The sequence below is a fragment of the Salmo salar genome, chromosome ssa12, assembly GCF_905237065.1.
Source record: "Salmo salar chromosome ssa12, Ssal_v3.1, whole genome shotgun sequence".
Classification (NCBI taxonomy): Eukaryota; Metazoa; Chordata; class Actinopteri; order Salmoniformes; family Salmonidae; genus Salmo; species Salmo salar.
In genome coordinates this window covers 45,707,050-45,728,068 of record NC_059453.1, presented here as the reverse complement: position 1 = coordinate 45,728,068, position 21,019 = coordinate 45,707,050, and the positions used below count along the sequence as shown (strand labels likewise).

General features: G+C 40.2%; 1 protein-coding gene across 2 annotated transcripts in view; it reads left to right on the top strand.

Annotated features, from left to right (window-relative positions):
• The window catches only part of LOC106565280 (E3 ubiquitin-protein ligase Itchy), a 73,765-nt gene that overhangs the window by 16,508 nt on the left and 36,238 nt on the right, over window positions 1–21,019 (top strand). For both annotated transcript variants that reach the window (XM_045691403.1, XM_014132219.2), the window contains exons 4-10: window positions 1,212–1,336; window positions 3,066–3,197; window positions 5,077–5,125; window positions 5,807–6,006; window positions 6,411–6,630; window positions 7,427–7,522; window positions 18,700–18,874. In XM_045691403.1, coding sequence (XP_045547359.1) covers window positions 1,212–1,336; window positions 3,066–3,197; window positions 5,077–5,125; window positions 5,807–6,006; window positions 6,411–6,630; window positions 7,427–7,522; window positions 18,700–18,874 — 997 coding nt within the window. The remainder of the gene's footprint in view (window positions 1–1,211; window positions 1,337–3,065; window positions 3,198–5,076; window positions 5,126–5,806; window positions 6,007–6,410; window positions 6,631–7,426; window positions 7,523–18,699; window positions 18,875–21,019) is intronic.

Sequence of the window (21,019 nt, the reverse complement as noted above, 5' to 3'; positions counted from 1 at the left end):
TTACTCACAATTAACGTTCACAAAATACATAACAATTATTTTAAGAATTATAGATACAGAACTCCTTTATGCAATCGCGGTGTCAGATTTTAAAATAGCTTTTCGGTGAAAGCACATTTTGCAATATTCTGAGTACATAGCCCAGCCATCACGGCTAGCTATTTTGACACCCACCAAGTTTGGGGCTCACCAAACTCAGAATTACTATAAAAAAAATTGGATTACCTTTGCTGTTCTTCGTCAGAATGCACTCCCAGGACTTCTACTTCAACAACAAATGTTGTTTTGGTTCCAAATAATCCATAGTTATATTCAAATAGCTCCGTTTTGTTCGTGCGTTCAGGTCACTATCCGAAGGGTGACGCGCGAGTGCATTTCGTGACAAAAAAATTCAAAATATTCCATTACTGTACTTCGAAGCATGTCAAATGCTGTTTAAAATCAATTTTTATTCTATTTTTCTCGTAAAATAGCGATAATATTCCAACCGGGCGACGTTGTATTCATTCAAAGACTGAAAGAAAAAAGTCGTCTCGTGGACGCGCATCTCCAGTGTCACTGTTCTCAGCCTGACCACTCACAAAAACTCCTGCTGTTTTTCGCCCAGAGACTGCAGACACCCCATTACACTTTCTGGCGCCTTCTGAGAGCCAATGGAAGACTTAGAAAATGTCACGTTACAGCACAGATGCTGTATTTTTGATAGAGATGCCACAGAAGGAGAACAAATTGTCAGACAGGGCGCTTCCTGTATGGAATCTTCTCAGGTTTTGGCCTGCCATATGAGTTCTGTTATACTCACAGACACCATTCAAACAGTTTTAGAAACTTTAGAGTGTTTTCTATCCAAATCTACTAATTATATGCATATTCTCATTTCTGGGCAAGAATAGTAACCAGTTTAAATCGGGTACGTTTTTTTATCCGGCCGTGCAAATACTGCCCCCTAGCCCCAACAGGTGCAAACATTCTAATGTCAAATGTAATGATATTAATCTCAAAAGATCTGTCTGGATCAAGTAGCATTCTGTGACTTTGGTTAATATGCCTTATTTTTTTGCCGTGGTATTGAGTATCGTGATACTGAACCTGGTGTCGAAGTCAAAATTCTGGTATCGTGACAACACTATTGTCTCTTCCTTGTGTACTGTTGTATAGCCTGCGTGCAGTGTTTAAACCCTAACTAAATATACTTTTTCCCCTCTACACAGAATTCTCACACCTTTCAGTAAGCTCATTTTCCGGGTATGGAGTCATCAGACGCTGAAGGCCGACATCTTATTGGGAATGGCTACATTGGAGATCAGTGAAACCCTAAAGTCCAATGATATGAAACGTGAGTTAATTCTCTTCTCCCTATAAGGCACATTGCAGGTAGTATGAAATGTGATTATCTGAAATCTCTGTCTGACTCTTTGATACTGGAAAAGCGTGATGCATTGGGACGTAAGATATACAGTGCCTTCGGAAAGTATTCAGACCCCTTGACTTTTTCCACATTTTGTTGCATTACAGCCTTATTCTGAAATATTTAGCGTTGCTGCACAGCTATTTTCAGGTCTCTCCAGAGATGTTTGATCGGGTTCAAGTCCGGGCACTGGCTGGGCCACTCAAGGACATTCAGAGACTTGTCGCTAAGCCACTCCTGTGTTGTCTTGGCTGTGTGCTTAGGGTCGTTGTCCTGTTGGAAGGTAAACCTTCGCCTTTTGGCAAACTTCAAGCGGGCTGTTGTGCCTTTTACTGAGGAGTGGCTTTCGTCTGGTCACTCTACCATAAAGGCCTGATTTGGTGGAGTGCTGCAGAGATGGGTGTCATTCGGGAAGTTTCTCCCATCTCCGAGGAACTCTAGAGCTCTGTCAGAGTGACCATCAGGTTCTTGGTCACCTCCCTGACCAAAGCCCTTCTCCCCCGATTGCTCCGTTTGGCCATGCGGCCAGCTCTTGGAAGAGTCTTGATAGTTCCAAACTTTTTCCATTTACGAGCAATGGCCACTATGTTCTTGGGGACCTTCAATGCTGTAGACATTTTTTGGTACCCTTCCCCAGATCTGTCCCTCGACACAATCCTGTCTCGGAGCTCTACGGACAATTCCTTCGACCTCATGGCTTGGTTTTTGCTCTGACATGCACTGTCAACTGGGGGCTTTATATAGACAGGTGTGTGCCTTTCCAAATCATGCCCAATCAATTGAATTTACCACAGGTGGAAACAGGATGCACTTGAGGTAAATTTCGAAATAACTTTTCGCTTTGTCATTATGGGGTATTGTGTGTAGATTGCTGAGGATTTTTTTTTATCCATTAGAATAAGGCTGTAACGTAACAAAATGTGAAAGTCAAGGGGTCCAAAGGCACTGTGCAAGGGCTTTGCAATATATATTTACATATAGGTCTTTATATACTAACATACTTTTTGTCTTGTCAAGGCCTGCATATAGGTCTACATCTGTATGACTGTGCACACACGTTATGGAAGAATATTTGTGTGTTTGTGTTGTGGTCTGTTGTGGTCTGTTAGGGGGAAATGAGATTTTCCTCTCTAATCCACTATTTCATACATGTATGGTATTCTTTGCGACGCAACCCTCACTACAGCTTATATTAGCCTACTCTTTACTTTCACTCAAGCAGGTGAATGGGCTTACTCTGCCAATACAGTGTCCTTTCGGTTATGGTCGACATGTGACCCTCAAACACCCGATTCGTAAATTATTGCACTACAGTCAGAGGTCAAAGGAACCAGACACTCCTCCTATGTAAGCTAATGAATAAAAAAGATAATAATATGGTAAATAAATGCCTATCATACTTGTTATCCCAGCCACAGCTTTTTTAGGAACACAAGTCATATTTCGCACATGAGATGGGAATGCATCTAGGCTAGAATTCAAGCTAATCCACCAGATCCATGTTTACACTGTCTTTAGTTTGTTTACAAACTAGCATGTGCGTGCACGTGCTTACATGCCTGTGTGTATGTGTGCGCGTGCTTACATGCCTGTGTGTGTGCGCATGTATGTGTGGCGTGCATGCCATATCTCTCAACTCTCCTCTCCTGTATGTCAGTCTCTGAGGTGGTGCAGACCCTGCAGCTGTGTTCAGACCGAGACCACACTGACGTGGTGGGGGACCTGTCAGTCTGTCTGGATGGCATGCAGGTGGACCCAGAGACATTCACCTCTGCAGAGAGGGACCATGGTGAGGGTCATGTGATTTTAAAAGGGATTGTTCACCTGAATTACAAATGTACATATTTTTTTATTGTGCATAAATGCTTATATACACTACCGGTCAGATGTTTTAGAACACCTACTCATTCAAGGGTTTTTCTTAATTTCTTACTCTTTTCTACATTTTAGAATAATAGTGAAGACGTCAAAGCTATGAAATAACACATGGAATCATGTAGTAACTAAAAAATGTGAGATTCTTCAAATAGCCACCCTTTGCCTTGATGACAGCTTTGCACACTCTTGGCATTCTCTCAACCAGCTTCACCTGGAATGGTTTTCCAACATTCTTGAAGTAGTTCCCACATATGCTGAGCACTTGTTGGCTGCTTTTCCTTCATTCTGCAAACCATCTCAATTTGGTTGAGGTCGGGGATTGTGGAGGCCAAGTCATCTGATGCAGCACTCCATCACTCTCCTTCTTGGTAAAATAGTCCCTTACACAGCCTGTAGGTGTGTTGGGTCATTGTCCTGTTGAAAAACAAATGATAGTCCCACTAAGCCCAAACCAGATGGGATGGCGTATCGCTGCAGAATGCTGTGGTAGCCCTGCTGGTTAAGTGTGCCTTGAATTCTAAATAAATCACAGACAGTGTCACAAGCAAAGCACCATCACACCTCCTCCTCCATGCTTTACGGTGGGAAATACACATGCGGAGATCATCCGTTCACCCACACCGCGTCTCACAAAGACACAGCAGTCGGATCCAAAAATGTCCAATTTGGACTCCAGACGAAATGACAAATTTCCACTGGTCTAATGTCTAGTGCTTGTGTTTCTTGGCCCAAGCACGTCGCTTCTTATTTATTGGTGTCCTTTAGTAGTGGTTTCTTTGCAGCTATTTGACTATGAAGGCCTGACTCACACAGTCTCCTCTGAACAGTTGATGTTGAGATGTGTGTTACTTGAACTCTGAAGCATTTATTTGGGCTGCAATTTCTGTGGCTAGTAAATCTTATGAACTTATCCTCTGCAGCAGAGGTAACTCTGGGTCTTCCTTTCCTGTGGCGGTCCTCATGAGACCCAGTTTCATCATAGCGCTTGATGGTTTTTGCGACTGCACTTGAAGAAACTTTCAAAGTTCTTGACATTTTACGTGTTGACTGACCTTCATGTCTTAAAGTAATGATGGACTGTCATTTCTCTTTTGTTATTTGAGCTGTTCTTGCAATAATATGGACTTTGTCTTTTACCAAATAGGGCTATCTTCTGTATACCCCACCTACCTTGTCGCAACACAACTGATTGACTCAAACGCATTAAGAAGGAAAATAATTCCACAAACTAACTTTTAACAAGGCACACCTGTTAATTGAAATGCATTCCAGGTGACTATTTCATGAAGCTGGTTGAGAGAATGCCAGGAGTGTGCAAAGCTGTCATCAAGGCAAAGGGTGGTATTTGAAGAATGTCAAATATGAAATACATTTAGATTTGTTTAACACTTTTTGTTTTGGGTTACTACATGATTCCATAGTTTTGATGCGTTCACTATTATTCTACAATGTAGAAAATAGTAAAAAATAAAGAAAAACCCTTCAATGAGTAGGTGTTCTAAAACTTTTGACTGGTAGTGTAGGTGCCATTGACTTGCATTGGATTTGTGCCACAAATGCTAAAAAGTTAGCATTTGAAACAGCGGCCTGATCAAAGCATGAATTGCTGTCATACTTTGTCAATGGACAGCTTAGAGGGAAAGGAAACCAGTATGTAATTTGGGTGAACTATCCCTTTAATATGTTTCCCTGGATTGAATGTGATCTATTTCTCCCCTCAGAATTGTATTCTTCTATTTCTCCCCTCAGAATAGTATTCTTTGTTTTGATTTTTAAAAACATTTCAACAGTTGCTGTTCCAAACGGGGAGGTGAGACAGAACGGAGATAGTGTCAACAGGTATTGTGTTTTTATACTTCAAAAATATTTTCTAACAATTGTTTTATGTCTTCTGTAAGTTCTTCAAGTGAACAAACCTACTTTTGACAATTTTTGCAAATGTCCTTAAGCTATTGAGTCAGCAAAATACTGTTTTGTAATATTACTCAGTCAAAGTAGCATATCTTCCCAATGTGAATACTAGATATGGGCACCGATATGGAAAATCTATATCGATATCAGTTGCATTTTGTTCAATACTATATCGATATAGTCTTGGAAGTCCGGATAACTGCTTGCTGATTGCAATTATCTAAACAAAGGACAAATCTTAACAATTCTTAATCCTACTTAATTTACATTCTTGGTAAGGGAGAGAGGGGAGGACATTTTCTTTTACATGACATTAACACTTGACAGTATGTAAATATTTATATTGCTTTCATAAAAGTACTTTTTTAGTGTCATAATTGCTGATGTCAGTGATGTGATCCTCTGGTATGTGTATATTGTAAAATTAAAAGTAGTAGTAGTATAAGTAAATAAAAAGGTTGATCACAAAAGAAAATGGCACTAAGGGAAGTAAAAAGTAATAGGCACTACCTGGCTTACATTACAGCCAAAACATCAAAGAAGTATATGTTGAAAAAGGACGAGGAGCCATTGGCTATGTTACTTTTGTTTCTATCTTTTGACTTTTAGTGATAACATACCACCCAGATCCAGCAGGGACACGTCCCCCTCCAGTGACTCCACAGAGGACTGGGTCATCGTCCCCAACGGCCACACGGTCAACAGCATGGGTTCTCCTGCCCCATCCCCAGGGGGCTCCAAGTCCACACGGCCCCCCAGACCTGCACGGCCTCCCCCACCCACCCCCCGCAGACCAGCCGCTTCCCCAGGTGGGCACCACGCTAAAAAATACTGTAGAAATACCATAGTATTACCCTAGATATATACGGTAGAAATACCACAGCAATACCATAGCCATACTATAGAAAAAGTAAAACCATAGTAATACAATAGATGAACATAGAATTCTCTAACAGAACTATTGAAAGATATTCCTTTCCTGCGTTGACATGCTAATGCCATGTCCATTTATTGCGTTCTCATGTAATGAAACTGTCATGTTTTCATGCCATTCACTATTCATGCCATTTTGTGAAATTGAAAGAGATAAGTGCTGGCCAGATATGGTATTCAACACAGATATTCGTTCTAGTAACCTTTTTAGCCTTATTTACTAGATTCTCATCAGCATCTCCTACTAGCGACCACAGCTAACCGTCTCTCCTCCGTCCAGCCTCCTCCAGCAGCTCTACCCATAGCGAGGTGAGTGAGCCCCCGGCTTCATACGGCTCGTCCCTGGCCTCGGCCAGCGGTGCCTCCTCAGATACCCCTCAGGAGAACAGAGCTGCACCCCCACAGGCAGCCAGCGCCCCCCCGGCCATCGGGGCACCAGCCGGTGCACCCCCAGCCGGTGGGCCCCCCCGAGTCATCCCTAACGGCCCACTGCCTCCAGGGTAAGGGGACTCATAGATGCCTAACCAGATGTTATAATGAGAAAGAACAAAACAAAAAAAGCCCTGACCAGCTCCGTCTATTGAAAATGTGCGCGTGCGTTCGTGTTCTGTAGCGTCATTCCTTCGCTTTAATGCACATATTCACCAACCAAGCTATTGCATATGTCAGGAGTTGACTGTATTTCTTATATAGCCTATTGTATGTTTCGTGCAATATATCCCCACGCTGTGTACATGCATCATGTAAAAGATTCAGGCTTTATCACATCCGGATGTGATTGGGAGTCCCATAGGGCGGCACATAAATGGCACAGCGTCGTCCGGGGTAGGCCGTCATTGTAAATAAGAATTTGTTCTTAACGGACTTGCCTAGTTAAATAAAGGTTAAATAAATGTTTAACGCCACGTTGGTTATGAATAACGGTTGACACTTCATTTTGATATTTCAAACAACCTCTCAACCGCCAGTAGATGGGACTTGAGAGATTTCTCACTCGTTTGACAGTCAGTCAAAAAAGATAATGGATTTACTGTAGTCAGCGTTAGTTTGTTGTTACTTAAGCACCAGTATCCCTATTGTATAATGCATAACGTGGGTAGTTACAAAGTATAAGTAGTAAAATATACGTCAGTTGCTAGTAATAATATTCTTTGAAATTTCAATGAATGTGAAACCACATTTTTGCTATGCTTTTTATGAGGAACTTAACATTATTTTAGGTATTACGATTACATTTGTGCAAGCCTGTTCCCCGTCAAATGTAGTTGCTGACTGTTCTATGTGTTTTGTATGAAGCTGGGAGCAGAGGGTGGACCAGAATGGCCGCATGTATTTCGTGGATCACATTGAGAAGAGGACAACATGGGACCGACCAGAGTCTCTCCCCTCTGGGTAACGTAACGCTTATGAAACATATACTTTATTCATCAAATCCTTATTTCATTTTTCATATACTGTATGTTTGACTTCCATACGGCAGTAGTGTATAACTGAGCCTACTCTTTGAAAAGTAACCAATGTATTTTGGATTACAGTAACTAATGTGTATGTTAAGCTGTATTAAAAAAGTGTTAAAGTACAGTGGAAAATAATTTTGGTTAAATTAGTTTCAGTAGAGCGCCTGCACAAAGAGGATACGACTACTAGTGTGACATCATGTGGCACTAGGAATGTTGCATGTTACCAGTTGTAGCTCAGTTGTAATGCTAAATGAATGTTGTAATACAGGGCTGATATTCCCTACTTCCCTACTTATTTCTTTGAGCTAAGTTTTGACCGACTGCCTTTTGAATGTCTTGGTACCTACTGGAGAGCTCTCCTTTGTCTACACCCATTCAGCATCGTCCACACCCTCTTAAGCTTTAGCTCCACCAATCTCTTTAAGGGTTGATCTGAGCTTTCTGTCCTAACAACAGTAGTTAAGCACCCAAGCTTGCTGGCTAACGGTTGTCACAGTGACATTTTATTAAAATGGACACTTGCATAGTGGAGTCTTTTGTTAAGACATGTAGCTAGCTAGCGAAACAATGAACCATAATCACAACTCATAACGTTACTACCCTGCATGAATGTGCAGGTAGCTAACCAACCAAGTTCAATGTTAGCTAGCTAACATTAGGCTATAACTAGCGAAGCAAATGGCTCTGAGATACGAATAATAAAATCGTACATGTAACGTTAGCTAGCGGGCCAGTTAGCTTGCTAGCTAACAGTACACTTTAACTTGAAATGAAAACGACTTTGTAAAAATTTGAAACATTTCATATCTGAAAATGTAGCTGACTAGGCGATCTTATCCATATACATCAAATCAAACTTTATTTGTCACATGTGCCGAATACAACAAGTGTAGACCTTACTGTGAAATGCTTACTTACAAGCCCTTAACCAACAGTGCAGTTGAAGAAGAAAATATTTACCAAGTAAAATATAATAAAAAGTACAATAAAATAACAATAACGAGGCTATATACAGGGGGGTACCGAGTCAGTGTGCGGGGGTACAGGTTAGTTGAGGTAATTTGTACATGTAGGTAGGGGTGAAGTGACTATGCATAGATAATAAACAGCAAGTAGCAGCGTTGTCCAAAACAAAGTGGGGGGGGTTCAATGTAAATAGTCTGGATGGCCATTTGATTAATTGTTCAGCAGTCTTATGGCTTGGGGGTACAGTGGTTCCTACTTTAAAAGTTGCCAGCTTACGCCGCGGGACTTAGAGGTAATTTGTGGTTTAATATACATACCCTGTGTCACCACTTCATTACTCCAGACCAGCACAAGGGGGAGTTAGAGCACTGATTATGCTTTTGGGTCCTACTGTGTGTCAAAGTGAATGGGCGACATAAACCTAGATAGAAACTGATATTTGTGCACGACTTCAGTATTACTTACTAAAACTGTTACACTAAGGTTTTTATTATTTTATTTTGTTAGGATTATTTTGCTCTTACTGTAGTACTGTAGGCCTATCCTGACCGGTCACGTTGTACAACGCCTGAGTGGCGCAACGGTCTAAGACACTGCATAGCAGTGCAAGCTGTGTTGCTACAGATGCTGGTTCAATACCCATGCCTGCCTCGAATGGGAGACCCATGAGATGACTGTAGGTTTTTGGTTTTTCTCCCTCTAAAAACAAAAATAAATAATTCTAAATAACAAACTGGCTTTATTTACAAACTAGTAACAATGTCTCAACCCATGTTCAAGAATGTCCTTTTTCTCAGTCATTTTACGTTATTTGAAAATGAAATCATCTCCAAAATATTTAAGGGACATTGCACTAATAATGGCGCTGACTAGGGAAATGTTTCTGCTGTTCTGTTCTTAGTGCCAGTCTGCACGTTCAAACTAAAACAATGTAACTAATAATGGCATCTTTATGCTTTTATTAATAAAATAATGATAAAAATACTCTTTTCAAAATGGCGATGTTTATTTAGTTATGGATCCATAACGAATTACTACAGAAATATCCTCTATGTAGTTATTGGCGGAGAGTCACGTTATATTTTTTGATATACTGTAGGCCTACCGTAGACGTGTTGAGTAATGTGCTGTTAAAAGTGGTGTAGGTCTTATTTATTTAAAGAGCATATTGAAGTTAGAAGCAATAGCCTACAACTATTTTGGCACTGTTTCGCACAAGCATTGGGACTGGTCTTGATGAATCAATTAGATTTTTATTTTCACTGAATCTCTGTTTGGGTATTGGTTAGACTAGAATTTGAATAATAGGGTGTAGAAATGTTATGCTCTTAGTGTAACCTTTATTTAACTAGGCAAGTCAGTTAATTAAGAACAAATTCTTATTTACAAGGACAGCCTACTCCTTCCTCCCCGTCGGGGAAATGAACCCCGGTCTCCCGCAGGACACTGGATTCTTTAGCTAAATAGCCCAGTTCTGTACTCCCGACCATCATGTTGTACAGCTCCATATTTTCCGTTCCATCCTAACGGACACCCAGAGGGTTTTTTGTTTTCCTTGGAATAGAAACACCATAATATTAATCAAATGAATCCCAAACAAATTATTTGTGATCTTGTGGTTACAGTAAACAAGATGCTGTGTTTTTATTTACAGTAGTGATGGACAGCTGGTGGCATTTTGAAAACAGGTTTTCAAACACTTGTAAACCATTAGCAGGACAATAGACTTTTTTTTTTATAGCCCGGCTACTGTAGGTGTGAACATCCCCCTACCTGCAATGTATTCGATGCATAAGTGTTACATTTCTAACTCAAAACAGCAGTACAGTATTTCTAAATTAACATTTTTATGCTATCGTTAATAAAATGATAAATACTCTTTCAAAATGCAGATGTTTATGTAGTTAAGGATCCATTAGAAATGACTGAATAAATATCAGTGAATTACAGAAATATTGGAACAAAGTTGTCTTATGAAGGTAAGCAAATTGTTGCTTACTGGAAAATACTCTTTCAAACACACGGTCATGTTGTACAGCGCCATTATGGCTATTAGTAGAGCTATATTTTGGCCTTCCTGCGCACAATTGGCCCAGCTTTCTCTCCCTCTAAAAACAGAAATTAATGTTTTGGCTCTTATTGAGGTTACAATCGCTCTCTTTTGTTTATTTGAAAAGGAAATAACCTCAAATATCGTTATATATTATCAAGTTGATGACACAGTCATATAGCAGCACCTACATAAAGCTGAGTGACTCACTTATTCATAGCTTTGGATCAAAATAAATAAGTAACAACGTTTTTTCTGAATAGTCTTTTAATAAAGAAATGTTTTGGTTATCCTGACCTGGACACCATGCATAGTATTACAATGGGCCATTAGCAGGACAATATACCTTTTACAACACCTCTCTGTATTTTTGATACTCTTTGGATGGGAGCTCCGGAGTGGATGGGGGCTCTCGCAGTGCAAAATGAGTTGCTACAGATGCAGGTTTGAGACCCGTGAGGTGGCTTTTGGTTTTAATTTAGATTCCTGCAATCCTCTATATGTAATTATTGGCGGAGAGCTCTTATTTACAAGGACAGCCTACTCCTTCCTCCCCATCGGGGAATAGAACCCCAGTCTCCCACGTACCCGCATTCTCTAGTACAGCCATTATTGAAGGTACTTCAGGTCCCCGAGAAAGTCTGGACATGGCCTGCTCTCCCTTATGTAAGGAATTAGGCACTTTCCCATGTTTACTACAGTATGTGTTGTAGGTTATGTTTACTTGTCAGACTGCACAGTATAATAAACAAATGCAGGTGGCTTATATCTTCTAAATGCTTTATTATCCAAATATAAAAGCATATAAGGTACAGTACTGCATTTCTTCATCAGCATCTTCATGCTTTCGTTAATAAAATAATGATTAAAAACACTCTTTCAAAATGCAGATGTTGATTTAGTTATGGATCCATAACGAATTACTATGGGAATAAATATCACTGAATTACAGAAATATTGTAACAAAGTTGTCTAATGAAGGCAAACAAATTGTTGCTTACTGGAAAATACTATTTCTAACACATGGTCACGCTGTACAGCATCATTATTAGCAAAATATCGTTATATATAGCCTTCCCACTGTGGACATCTATTTCAGCACTGTTTCGCACTGTTTTGAGGCAAGCATGGAGAAACGGAAATGTTCAATTATATTCCATGATATTCTTAAGATGTACAGTTGAAGTCAAAAGTTTACATACACTTAGGTTGGAGTCATTAACTAGTTTTTCAATCACTCCACACATTTCTTTTTAACAAACTATAGTTTTGGCAAGTCGGTTAGGACATCTACTTTGTGCATGACACAAGTAATTTTTCCAACAATGGTTTACAGACAGATTATTTCACTTATAATTCACTGTATCACAATTCCAGTGGGTCAGAAGTTTAGATACACTAAGTTGACTGTGCCTTTAAACAGCTTGGAAATTTCCAGAAAATTATGTCATGGCTTTAGAAGCTTCTGCTAGGCTAATTGACATAATATGAGTCAATTGGAGGTGTACCTGTGGATGTATTTCAAGGCCTACTTTCAAAGTCAGTGCCTCTTTGCTTAGCATCATGGGAAAATCAAAAGAAATCAGCCAAGACCTCAGAAAATAAATTGTAGACCTCCACAAGTCTGGTTCATCCTTGGGAGGAATTTCCAAACGCCTGAAGGTACCATGTTCATCTGTACAAACAATACTACACAAGTATAAACACCATGGGACCACACAGCCGTCATACCACTCAGGAAGACGCTTTCTGAAGATGGTGGAGGAAACCGGTACAAAAGTATCTATATCCACAGTAAAATGCGTCCTACATTGGCACAACCTGAAAGGCCGCTCAGCAAGGAAGAAGCCACTGCTCCAAAACCGCCATAAAAAAGCCAGGGAAAATTATGTGGATATATTGAAGCAACATCTCAAGACATCAGTCAGGAAGTTAAAGCTTGGTTGCAAATGGGTCTTCCAAATGGACAATGACCCCAAGCATACTTCCAAAGTTGTGGAAAAATGGCTTAAGGACAACAAAGTCAAGGTATTGGAGTGGCCATCACAAAGCCCTGACGTCAATCTTATAGAAAATTTGTAGACAGAACTGAAAAAGCGTGTGTGAGCAAGGAGGCCTACAAACCTGACTCAGTTACACCAGCTCTGTCAGGAGGAATGGGCCAAAATTCACCCAACTTGTTGTGGGAAGCTTGTGGAAGGCTACCCGAAACGTTTGACCCAAGTTAAACTATTTAAATGTAATGCTACCAAATACTAATTGAGTGTATGTAAACTTCTGACCCACTGGGAATGTGATGAAAGAAATAAAAGCTGAAATGTACAATTTTCTGAACTATTATTTTGACATTTACATTCTTAAAATAAAGTGGTGATACTAACTGACCTAAGACAGGGAATTATTGCTTGGATTAAATGTCAGGAATTGTGAAAAACTGAGTTTTTAAATGTATTTGGCTAAGGTGTATGTAAACTTCTGACTTCAACTGTATGTGTTGACTGAATATAAGCAAGTGATGTCTGCTTAATAATCAAGTTAGGTTTCTTCAGAAATAAATAATTCAAAATAACGAACTGGATTTATTTATAAATTAGTGAGAATGTCTCACCCGATGTTCAAGAATGGCTTTTTTCTCACTCACTCTAGCTTAAATGAAAATGAAATTTCCAAATATCGTTACATTTTAAACAAAGCGATTTATTAATTCACTTTGAATTGTGTAAAAGCCCCTTAGATATCTTTCACAGATCCTAACAGAAAATGACCCTTAAATATTAACTTCTTATGGGCAGGTGAGATGGTAGCGTCCCACCTGGCCAACATCCGGTGAAATTGCAGAGTGCGAAATTCAAACTACAGAATTATCAATATTTAACTTTCATAAGAATCACAAGTGTAATACATCAAAATAAAGCTTAACTTCTTGTTAATCCAGCCGCTGTGTCAAATTTCAAAAAGGCTTTACAGCGAAAGCACACCATGCGATTATCTGAGGATAACGCCCTGCATACAAAACCATGAAAAGGATATAAAGTCAGAAATAGTGATATAAAAAATGCCTTACCTTTTGATCTTCTTCTGTTGGCACTCCATAAGGTCCAAGTTACATCACAAATGGTCCTTTTGTTCGATAATGTCATTCTTTATATCTATAAAACCTCAGTTTAGCTGGTGCGCTTCAGTCAATAATCCACCCAGTTTCCCTTCATCAAAATGCATCCAAAATCCCAAACGTTACTAATAAACTTTTCCAAAACTCAGGTACCCTAATATGTAAATAAACAATTACATTTAAGATGGAGAATCGTTATTGTCTTTACCGGAGAAAAATACCAAAGACCGCACTCTCATTCACGCGCTTGGAAACACTACAAGCCAAAATGGGAGCCACTTAGAAAATCTACAATTTCTGGCTCATTTTTCCAACAACCAGCCTGAAACTCTTTCTAAAGACTGTTGACATCTAGTGGAAGCCCTAGGAACTGCAAGCCATTGAAAATAGTGGTTGGCTGAATTTTTTGTTGTTGTTGGTATGTTTGTCCTCTGGGTTTTGCCTGCCATATCAGTTCTGTTATACTCACAGACACAATTTTAGAAACTTTAGTGTTTTCTATCCAAATCTACCAATTATATGCATATCCTAGCTTCTGGGCCTGAGTAACAGGCAGTTTACTTTGGGCACGCTTTTCATCCGGACGTGAAAATACTGCCCCCTACCCAAGAGAGGTTAATTTAGAGTCCTCCAATCCTCTAAATGTAATTATTGGGTGAGAGTCACGTCATTGATAAAAATATTTTAGATGTACTGTAGGCCTACCATAGGTGAAATTAGTATTGGTTACACTACAATTAGGTTGTGGAAATCTTATGCCCCTTAGATATTAATTTAGAATTCTCCAATCCACTTATGCTCTAACAAACTCCCGACCACCACGCAATATTTTCCATTCCATCCTCACGGAAACCCAGAGTTTTTCGTTTTTTTTGGAATAGAAACACCATAATAATAATCAACTTAATTAAGCCAAATTTCTTCAAATCAATCCCATTCCCAAACGAGAATATGCATATAATTTGTCGATTTGGATAGAAAACACTCTAAAGTTTCTAAAACTGTTTGAATGGTGTCTGTGAGTATAACAGAACTCATATGGCAGGCCAAAACCTGAGAAGATTCCATACAGGAAGTGCCCTGTCTGACAGTTTATTGTCCTTCTTTAGCCTCTCTATTGAAAATACAGCATCTGTGCTGTAATGTGACATTTTCTAAGGCTTCCATTGGCTCTCAGAAGGCGCCAGAAAGTGTAATGAGATGTCTCTGGGCTAAGTACAGCAGCTCTGTTTGTTACTGGTCAGGCTGAGGGCAGTGACACTGGAGATGCGCGTTCATGTGAATTCTCCATTTTGTTCTTTCAGTCTTTGAATGAATACAACGTCGCCCGGTTGGAATATTATCGCTATTTTACGAGAAAAATCGCATAAAATTGATTTTAAACAGCGTTTGACATGCTTCGAAGTACGGTAATGGAATATTTTGAAATTTTGTCACGAAATGAACAGGCACCACATCGATTATATGCAACCATGTGTAGTTAACTAGTGATTATGTTAAGATTGATCGTTTTTTATAAGATACATTTAATGCTAGCTAGCAACTTACCTTGGCTTCTTGCTGCCCTCACGTAACAAGTAGTCAGCCTGCCATGCAGGCTCCTCGTGCGTTGGATTGGATTAGTAACCGGAAGCGAATCCCCGAATCCCCCCCTGAACAAGGCAGTTAACCCCCGTTCCTAGGCCGTCATTGAAAATAAGAATGTGTTCTAGTTAAATAAAGGTGTAAAAAAATATGTCTCCCCCCCAAAAAATCGGCGGCCAAAAATACAGATTACCGATTTGTTATGAAAACTTGAAATCGGCCCTAATTAATCGGTTGACCTCTACTTTGTATGCATCTCTGTGTGTGGAGTAAAGGTGGTTTAGAGTTTTTTTAAATTATATATTTTACCTCTTGTTGACATGCTGATAAAAATTTGGTCAAACTGATTTAAGTTTGCCTGCATTCAAGTCCCCGGCCACTAAGAGCGCCGCTTCTGGATGGTTGGACGCTTCTCCCTGTCACGGTTGCCATGGTTGCCCTTAGTTTGAAGATGTAATCCGGAGACAGATGTTTTTTCCATCTCCTTAGCTATCATACTCTAATACCTCCAGAAAATGTAGAGCAACCCCCTGTATATAACTTTTTTATGTAAATGGGTTGTTACTTTTTGATTGGATTAAAAAAATGTACCGTAGTTTATTTAAGAAATATTTTATTAACTCTCTTGAACTACATTGTTGGTTAAGGGCTTGTAAGTAAGCATTTCACGGTAAGGTCTACACCTGTTGTATTCGGGCACATGTGACAAATAAAATTTGATTTGATTTATACAGTTCTACTAAGCAATATATTTAAATAAAAAAAGCTGTGTTAGGTTTACCTACACACACTGACAAGCTCAAATAGACAGAAGTGTGCTATATGGCAGAACAATCCGAACTCAGCTCGGCATGTCCAGCCCACTCATTATCTCAGCCAATCATGGCTAGCGGGAAGTTTTTTTTTTTTTGTTCTGTGGCTAAACCAACTAGGCTCCGAATTTTAACAATTTAATTCAGATTTACAGATGGCATACACGTTTGTTATTAAGGCACATGAAATTTCACATGTTCCAGAAGGCATTTCTGCAAAAAAAATGCATTTTGAATTTTTATATATTTTTTCTGTTCAAATGGCTCTCGTTTGTAGTAGTGACCCGCGACATACGTCTAGTTTCCTTAAAAATGTTGTTCGGTTACAGCCTTGTTCAAAAATGTATTAAATATTTCCCCCCCCCCCCATCAATCTACACATAATACCCCATAATAACAGAGCAAAAACAGGTTTTTAGAAATGTTTGCCAATTTATTACAAATAAAAAAAACAAGATATTACATTTACATAAGTACTCAGACCCTTTACTCAGTACTTTGTTGAAGCACCTTTGGCAGCGATTACAGCCTTGAGTATTCTTGGGTATGACTCTACAAGCTTGCCACACCTGTATTTGGGGAGTTTATCCCATTCTTCTCTGCAAATCCTCTCAAGCTCTGTCAGGTTGGATGGGGGAGTGTTGCTGCACAGCTATTTTCAGGTCTCTCCAGAGATGTTTGATCGGGTTCATGTCCGGGCTCTGACTGTGCCACTCAAAGACATTCAGACACTTGTCCCGAATCCACTCCTGCGTTGTCTTGGCTGTGTGCTTAGGGTCGTTGTCCTGTTGGAAGGTAAACCTTCGCCCCAGTCTGAGGTCCTGAGCGCTCTGGAACAGGTTTTCATCAAGGATCTCTCTGTACTTTGCTCCGTTCATCTTTCCCTCGATTCTGTCTAGTCTCCCAGTCCCTGCCGCTGAAAAACATCCCCACAACATGATGCTGCCGCCACCATGCTTCACTGTAGGGATGGTGCCTGATTTCCTCCAGACATGACACTCTGCATTCGGCCAAATAGTTCAATCTTGGTTTCATCAGACCAGAGAATCTTGTTTCTCGTCTTTAGGTGCCTTTTGGCAAACTCCATTGCCGCTGTCATGTGCCTTTTACTGAGGAGTGGCTTCCGTCTGACCACTCTACCATAAAGGCCGCATTGGTGGAGTGCTGCAGAGATGGTTGTCTTTCTGGAAGGTTTTTCCATCTCTACAGAGGAACTCTGGAGCTCTGTCAAAGTGACCATCAGGTTCTTGGTCAACTCCCTGACCAAGGCCCTTCTCCCCCGATTGCTTAGTTTGGCTGGGTGGCCAGCTCCTGGAAGAGTCTTGGTGGTTCCAAACTTCTTCCATTTAAGAATGGTGGCCACTGTGTTCTTGGTGACCATCAATGCTGCTGAAATGTTTTGGTACCCTTCCCCAGATCTGTGCCTCGACACAATCCTGTCTCGGATATCTACGGACAATTCCTTCAACCTCATGGCTTAGTTTTTGATCTGACATGCACTGTCAACTGTGGGACCTTTGATAGACAGGTGTTTATTTTCCAAATCATGTCCAATCAATTGAATTTATCACAGGTGGACTCCAAGTTGTAGAAACATCTCAAGGATGATCAATGGTAACAGGATGCACCTGAGCTCAATTTTAGGTCTTATAGCAAAGGGTCTGAGTACTTATTGAAGGTATTTCAGTTTTTTTTTTTAAATTGTAATTTTTCAATTAACTAAAAACCTGTTTACATTTTTCATTATGGTGTATTGTGTGTAGATTGCTGAGGGTTTTTATTTATTGCATTTTAGAATAAGGCTGTAAAGTAACAAGTGTAAAAAGTCAAGGCGGCTGATTACTTTCCGAAGGCACTGTGCGCCGAGTGTACAAAACATTATGAACACCTGCTCTTTCCACGACACAGACTGGGCAGGTGAATCCAGGTGAAATCTCTGATCCATCATTGATGTCACTTGTTAAATCCACTTCAATCAGTGTGGATGAAGGGGAGACGACAGGTTAAAGGATTTTTAAGCCTAGAGACAATTGAGACATGCGGTGTATGTGTGCCATTCAGAGGGTGAATGGGCAAGACAAAATATTTAATTGCCTTTTAACGGGGTATGATAGTAGGTGCCAGGCGATAGTAGGTGTCAAGAACTGCAACGCTGCTGGGTTTTCATGCTCAACAGTTTCCTGTCTTTCAAGAATGGTCCACCTCCCAAAAGACATCCAGCCAACTTGACACAACTGTGGGAAGCATTGGGGTCAACGTGGGCCAGCATCCCTGTGGAATGCTTTCAACACTTTGTAGAGTCAATACACCAACAAATTGAGGCTGATTGATGGCAAAAGGGGCGGTGCAACTCAATATTAGGAAGGTGTTCTTAATGTTTTGTACACTTGGTGTATAAGTTAATGGATAGATGTAAGCAAGGTTACCACCCTATTACTTACACCTATCCAACCGTTTCAGATCTGGGATTACTTCAAGAAAGGTGGACTGGAAATGGATCCTTATTTCTGAACTATTCATACAGGGCCTTCATTATTTTGCCGCCATACAAAATTCACTCGCCTCTCCCCTCCTGTCCCGTGTAGGTGGGAGCGGCGTGTGGACCCCATGGGCAGGGTGTACTTCGTGGACCACATCACCCGGACCACCACGTGGCAGCGCCCCACGCAGGAGTCTGTGCGCAACTATGAGGAGTGGCAGCACCAGCGCAGCCAGCTGCAGGGGGCCATGCAGCAGTTCAACCAGAGGTTCATTTTTGGGGTAAGACACAGGCTACCTTGCAATACTCTCTTCTTCCTCCCAAAGTGTGCACTTGTTCACTTCTCTGCACTGGCACAATCCTAAATTGTGGAGATCTGAGATTATTTGAAAGGTGTAAGCAATATGGTGAAACTTAGCCTTAGAACCTCCTAGCTTATCAAAGTGGCAAGTTGAAACTATTACCAAATTGCTAACACCTGCCAAATCATCTCAGATCTCCACAAGTGCATAGGGTCTAGGGGTGGATTTGGGATTGGGCTGCTGTCGTGACATGAGCTTGATTAATCTGAGGACTGTTGTCTCTAACTAACAATGTTTCATTGTTACCCGATTTTTAAATTCATTGTGTAAAACAATTAACTCATTAGGATTTTGGGCACCACGGAAAAAGTTGTTTTAAGAGTTACCATCTCCCGAATTAAACTCTAGAATAGATATATATATATTGATAACAGTCAATTTATTAATCATCACCTCATCTTATCATTTTGAACGTTGTATCCTCCTTGCATCTGCAAAAACCCCAGCCTTACGTATGATTCAGCACTACACAAATTGGTTTAATTATGTATTTATTAGCTAACTAAATAATAACAAAGGATAAACACACACACAGTATAGATTATTGACTAGAAACTTAATACGAAGCAAACAGGTCCCTAGCGGACTAACATAATATGACGGTTTGTTACAACAGAGATGGAGAGAGGGGGGGCAGAAAGGGACAGAGACATAATACTTTGGTACATTTAGAACCTACTCTCACAGTAATCATATACTTTGCACATGAACCGCTGCCCGCTTGGAGTAAGAAATCATGAATGTATTTTTGTGGGATGCCGCCGCGTAGTTCTCGGAACCGGGCCACCCTGGAAAGGTAGTTCGTTGGATATTCATTCGACGCGCTTGTAAGGATCGGATTGTCCACAAGAGGTCACAATGTCCTCCTTAGTTGCCCATGGCTCCAAGACTTGTCATGTAGTCTTGAACAGAGCTACAGCATGGATTTTTTTTTCACTCGTTCTGGAAGATTGGTCCTTTTGAAGATGGGCTAATCAGCTCTCTCTTAACAAAAACACTTTCATAATTTTTCATATGCCCAACGTATTGAATGAAAACTTTGTGCATATAGTGTGTATACTTTTCAAGTTACAGTATATCCTAAACGTTTTTATAACATCACAAAATAACAGCCTATATGACATTTGTTTTCTGTAGATCATTTCTGACAATTCCCCACGTTCTTATGTTAGAAATATTGATCCACTATTCACTTTTTAACGTGTTAGAGTTTCGGCGGGTGTCTGTTAACCTGTTGGGTCTAGGGGGCAGCATTTGCACGTCTGGATAAAAAAAATGTACCCGATTTAATCTGGTTACTAATCCTACCCAGTAACTAGAATATGCATATACTTATTATATATGGATAGAAAACACTCTAAAGTTTCCAAAACTGTTTGAATGGTGTCTGTGAGTATAACAGAACTCATTTGGCAGGCAAAACCCTGAGACATTTTCTGACAGGAAGTGGATACCTGATGTGTTGTATTGACTTTAAACCTATCCCATTGAAAAACACAGGGGTTTAGGAATATTTTGGCACTTCCTATTGCTTCCACTAGATGTCACCAGCCTTTACAAAGTGTTTTGAGTCTTCTGGAGGGAGATCTGACCGAACAAGAGCCATGGAACGGTGATGTCCCATTAGACACCTGGCGCGCTACTTCATGTTGGGTACCCTCGTTCCAATACGTTATAAAAGAGTATGCATTCGTCCACCTTGAATATTATTCATGTTCTGGTTAAAAAAGGCCCTAATGATTTATGCTATACAACGTTTGACATGTTTGAACGAACGGAAATATATTTTTTTCCCCTCGTTCATGACGAGAAGTCCGGCTGGCTTACATCATGTGCTAACGAGACGGAGATTTTTGGACATAAATGATGAGCTTTTTTGAACAAAACTACATTCGTTATGGACCTGTGATACCTGGAAGTGACATCTGATGAAGAGAATCAAAGGTAATGGATTATTTACATAGTATTTTCGATTTTAGATCTCCCCAACATGACGTCTAGTCTGTATCGCAACGCGTATTTTTCTGGGCACAGTGCTCAGATTATTGCAAAGTGTGATTTCCC